General features: G+C 43.2%; 1 protein-coding gene across 1 annotated transcript; it reads left to right on the forward strand.

Annotated features, from left to right (window-relative positions):
* The first annotated feature begins 4,283 nt into the window (after positions 1-4,283).
* Positions 4,284-5,183, forward strand: LOC145139673 (uncharacterized). The gene has a single exon (XM_079073414.1). The coding sequence runs from the start codon at positions 4,284-4,286 to the stop codon at positions 5,181-5,183; it is 900 nt and encodes a 299-aa protein (XP_078929540.1).

Here is a 5,183-nt window from a genome sequence, read left to right on the forward strand (position 1 = left end):
CTCCAAGGTCGGGCAGGCCGAATAGCTGACATGCTCCCGAATGTCGGCTCTCAACATATCATGATAGCGGGTCTTCCGTATCTCCTCATCCCCTGCATACTGAGGTACCAACAAAGACCTCTCTCGGAACTTGGCGGTGATCTCCGCCACAGTCTCCGTAGTCTGTCTCATATCCAAAAACTCCCTGGCCAGCTGCTGAAGCTCCACAGCTGGCGCAAACTCGGCCCTGAACCTGGTCTCAAAATCTGACCAAGTCATAGCCTCATTGGCTGGGGCCCCCAACTAACTCCCACCAATCTCTGGCTCGATCCCTCAAACAACCTGTAGCAAAACGGACCTTCGACCCTTCCGGGAAGAAGCTCGTCAACTGCACAGACTTGATGTCTGCGATCCATCTCCTGGCAGCAATGGGGTCCTTCACCCCATGAAACTCTGGCACACCACTCCCTCTAAAGTCCTTGAAGGACAGTGTGCGCGTACCCGACTGGCTGGACGCCACGTCCCTCCTGAATGCCTGGAGGCGATCCTCCATCAACTCAATAATCCCCTCCTTGATTGACCCGAAGATGATAGGGGTCGACTCAAGGATACCTCTAGTGATCTCAGACACGATGAACTTGTGTAACCCGTCATCAACCCGCTCGAATCCCACACCCGAGCCTGACCCTGATCCTGACACAGATCCTGATCCATGTTGTGTAATCGCCATACTGAAAATAAACACATAAACGTCAGGATCATACTTATCCTCGAGAGCTCTCGCACATTTTCCAAGTTTCCCGGTTCTGTCTCAGTCTTCCTTGATTCGAGTACGGATCCTCTGCTTCTAGTAGTACGGGCCCATACTACCTTGCACATCTATCCATACTTTCCTCAAGAACTGCCTTGACTTCACCAAGTCCCTTTCTACTAATACAACTTCCCAACTAAGCTCATCCTAGGCTTTCCTAGGATACTCTCCGACCTACTCTCCGCCGTCAGCTGCACTAGGAGTCCCTACCACCTTTCCCTAACTAGCTTGCGAATACTGTTACATATCCGCTCACTAGTTAGTTAAAGTTAACCAGAACCCTTATAGCACAAAGCAAGAAACATTCATGCATCGAGTAACCACATCAAGCATAACCTAATCAGGATATCCTGCCGCTGACTAAGCAGTCCTAGCATACAGCTCATACAACACGCATTCAAGGCATCCTTCCTAGATCCTTAGCCCTATTCTAGCATGAGTTCTCAGAATCATACATCAGGAAAACAAGGCATCCTCCTAGATCCTTAGCACTAATCTAGCATGTAGTTCTCAGAATCATAACATAACAAGTATGGGTATCTTGGGAAAAACTTACTTGAGCTCGGCCGGTCGCACGCATCACACACCTTGTTCTTTCTCAAATTTCTTTAACATAAATTTTAGAAAACAATTTTCTTTGTGAAAAGTATTTTAATCCCTCGGTTTGAGCCCAGACACCCCCGAGGGTGTGTCCGAATCCCTCAAACCAAGGCTCTGATACCAACTTGTAACATCCCCAAATTTTGAGGACAAAAATTTTCATTTTTAATTAAGTAATTCATAAAGCAGTTCACCAAAACATTGTCAATATTACATCAACTTATAAAAACCATAATGTCGTGTCTCAAAACCATATCATCAGAAGTAATGAAAATCAGAGTACAATCCCAAAAACTCAATGCGGAAACCATGTGTGTGATGCGCTGCTACACCACCGACTCCTTCCCCTTAGACGAAGAGGTACCTGAAACCAAAACTAAAACTGTAAGCATGAAGCTTAGTGAGCTCCCCCATCATACCCATACCAAAATAATACATGACCCTCGGTATCTTTCAACTGGTAACTGTCAAGCATAACCAGGAGCTGGTCTCCTCCTCGGTATCTTTCATCCGGTAACCGGGAAATACCCTCCCCTTCGGTATCTTTCAACCGGTATATGGGAACAACCCTTCCCTTCGTTATCTTTCAACCGGTAACCAGGGACTATTTCACCCCTCCTACTGCTAACACATAGTAAGCACAATAAGCATAACAATCATAACCATATCAAGCACAATAAGCATAACACATTTCAAGTCACAGATATTTATCACAAACATAATTATCTAATCAGTACTCTTACTTGTGGGCCGACATTGTGGCTGTAGACCCACCCCTACTAGGAGAAGACTCACCTCAAAGTCGTGTAGTGTCTGAACTGTCCTAGGTGTGAAAACCAACTCTCCTCGACTCCTCAATCCCTACATGACAACCCCATCCAAGTTATCAACTTGTACTGGCAACCCTAACCAGGGTCAACTCAAATCCGGTCAAAGTCAACTTTGGTCAAAGTCAACATCCAGTTGACTTGACTCGCCGAGTTGGTCTACCAACTCGTCGAGTCCATACTTCTTTAACCCAAACCAATCCCCGTCTCTACTCGTCGAGTCTAGCAAGAACTCGACGAGTTCTTCTTCAATCATACCATCGGGGCCATCTTCATCCGACTCGCCGAGTTCGACCTTGAACTCGTCGATTTCATCTCCCTCATAAGAATGTGTCCAGTCTAAGACTCGCCAAGTTGTATGAACAACTCGTCGAGTCCATCTTCAAATATTGGAAGATTGCCTTGGACTCGCCGAGTCTGCTCAAACACTCGTCGAGGCCCATGATTCCCAGGTCTATAATCTCGTCTATCCTTGTTGAGTCCTTCTCTAGACTCAACCAGACCCCCAAAACAACAAGGGTTGGAGAACCACTACCTGACTCGCCGAGTCCCAAGAACAACTCGCCGAGTCCACTAAAGTCCATGTCTATAAACTCGATTTCTGTCAAGCTCATCTCATCCAAAGGGTAGATCTGACCTCCTAGGGCCGATATAGCACGTAAAGCCACAAACTTTACGTCCATGCATGGGTCTTTTAGCCCTAAAGGACTACAAATGATGTCTAAAAGATGCATGGGGCTCTCATGGCCATAAAGTTGGAACCTTTATTCCATGAGACCCCTCCAATGACCAAGATCTGAAGTCAATACTCCCTATAACACTTCACAACCCGAAAATGGCTTAGAAAGCCCTAAATATACCAAAAATCCAAGCCCTAAAGATGAATAAACACATGGAAGATCAAGGCAGGAGCTTTTTACCTTAGATAAGCTGGAAATGGAACACAATCTCCGGATCTCCAAGCTCCAACTTGAACTCTCAAGCTCCTTTCCCCTTCTCAAGCTTCACAATCCACCAGAATGCACCAAAATGGCCTTAGAATACTCAAACAAGGCTAGGGTTTCGATATGATGTCTTCTGGGAGTATAAGGGACGATGGAGGCTGAGATAAGTTGTTTAAACAGGGTGCAAACCCTCAAATTTAGGTTTTCACTCAAACAACACCTACTCGCCGAGTCGGTCTCCCGACTCATCGAGTAGGTCACTTAAACTCCCTGCAGATCACGACTCTACTCGACGAGTTGGGCCACCAACTCGTCGAGTCCCAGAGAAAAATACATGAAATTATTGAATTAAATACGTACTAGGAATCAGGTGTTACATAACAACTCACTTCTTCATTGATTTTTCTCTCGTGCTCAGTCTCATTTAAATTGGATGTGGAACAAGAGGCTATCACACTTGAATTTCAAGAACATATCGATGATATAAGAGGATCAACTTGTAAGATAAATTCCTAAAATGCAGTTTGTCAAGGATAAGCTGCGCTAAGAGTGTGAAAAGGGAAAGAAAACCAAGTCTTCCTTCAAACCAAAGTCCTTCTCTTCCATTATCAAACCTCTTGATCTTCTTCACATGGATCTTTTTGGACCAGTTCCTGTTAAGTTAAGAGTTGGGAAGAAATACACTCTCGTCATTGTGGATGAATTTTCAAGGTTTATGTGGGTAGTTTTTTTTAAGAAAGAAGAGTCATGTCATTGATAAAATCATTTCTCTCATCAAGCAATGGGAAGTTCTATATGATCACAAAGTCAGACAGTTACGTAGTGATCATGTAACTGAATTTAGAAACTCCTCCCTATACGACTTCTATTCTATCTCATGAATTTCTTAGAACTTCTCTGCAATCAGAACTCCCCAACAAAATGGTATTGTAGAGAGAAGAAACATAACTGTCACTGAAGCTGGAAGAACTATGGTCGTTGAAGCCAGTTTTACTTTGTCATTTTGGGCTGAAGCTGTCAATACAACATGTTATACCTAAAACCGGTCCATCATTGTTAAACATCATGGGAAAACTACTTATGAGCTACTAAAGGGAAGGAAACCAGAAATTTCTTATTCCCATGTGTTTGGATGTTTGTTACATCTTGAATCAAAGAGAACAGTGCTCAAAGTTTGAAGCTAAAGCTGATGAAGGAGTCTTCCTAGGTTATTCAAATGTATCCAAGGCTTTCAGGGTATTCAATCTTTCTAGACAAACTGTTGAAGAAACATCTCATGTCACATATGATGGAGACTCATTTATTCATGATCGAGTTGATCATCCTTCATCAATTCTGAATGAACTTAGTTACAATCCTTCAGACCCTGTTCCTGACTTCTTGCCGAATGACACTGAGCTTACTGTTACCAATGATGATCAAATGATAAGCACTCAACCGATATCTGAAGATCAGCCTGTCATCCCTGAAGAAGCTGAACCATCTAATCAGGAAGACTCTACTCAATGTAAGACGAATGAATGTTCTAGTTCAAGAATTCTTCGAGATCATCTTGAATTTCAAATCATTGGAGATGTAAATTCTGGGATTATCACTCGTAGCCAAGTCAACAACAACTTCTGCATTCTTGTAAACTTTGTCTCATTGATTGAACCAAAGAATGTTGTTGATTCCTTGAAAGAAGCTGAATGGATCAATGCTATGCATGATGAGCTGAATGAATTTGAACGTCATCGTGTGTGGACTCTTGTTCCCAAGCCTCAAGGAAAGACTATCATTAGCACTCGCTGGGTATTCAAGAACAAAATGGATGAAGATGGGATCATAATAAGAAATAAAGCTAGACTTGAGGCTCAAGGTTTATGTCATCTGGAAGGGTCGTTAGACTATGATGAAATATTTTCTCCCGTTGCTAGACTTGAAGCAATTCGCCTGTTTCTTGCCTTTGTTTCTTTCAAGAACTTCAAATTCTATCAAATGGGTGTCAAGACTGCCTTCTTACATGGAGATCTTCAAGAATAA

Source organism: Lactuca virosa, chromosome 9 (assembly GCF_052849685.1).
Source record: "Lactuca virosa cultivar CGN04683 chromosome 9, Lactuca_virosa_CGN04683_v6, whole genome shotgun sequence".
NCBI lineage: Eukaryota > Viridiplantae > Streptophyta > Magnoliopsida > Asterales > Asteraceae > Lactuca > Lactuca virosa.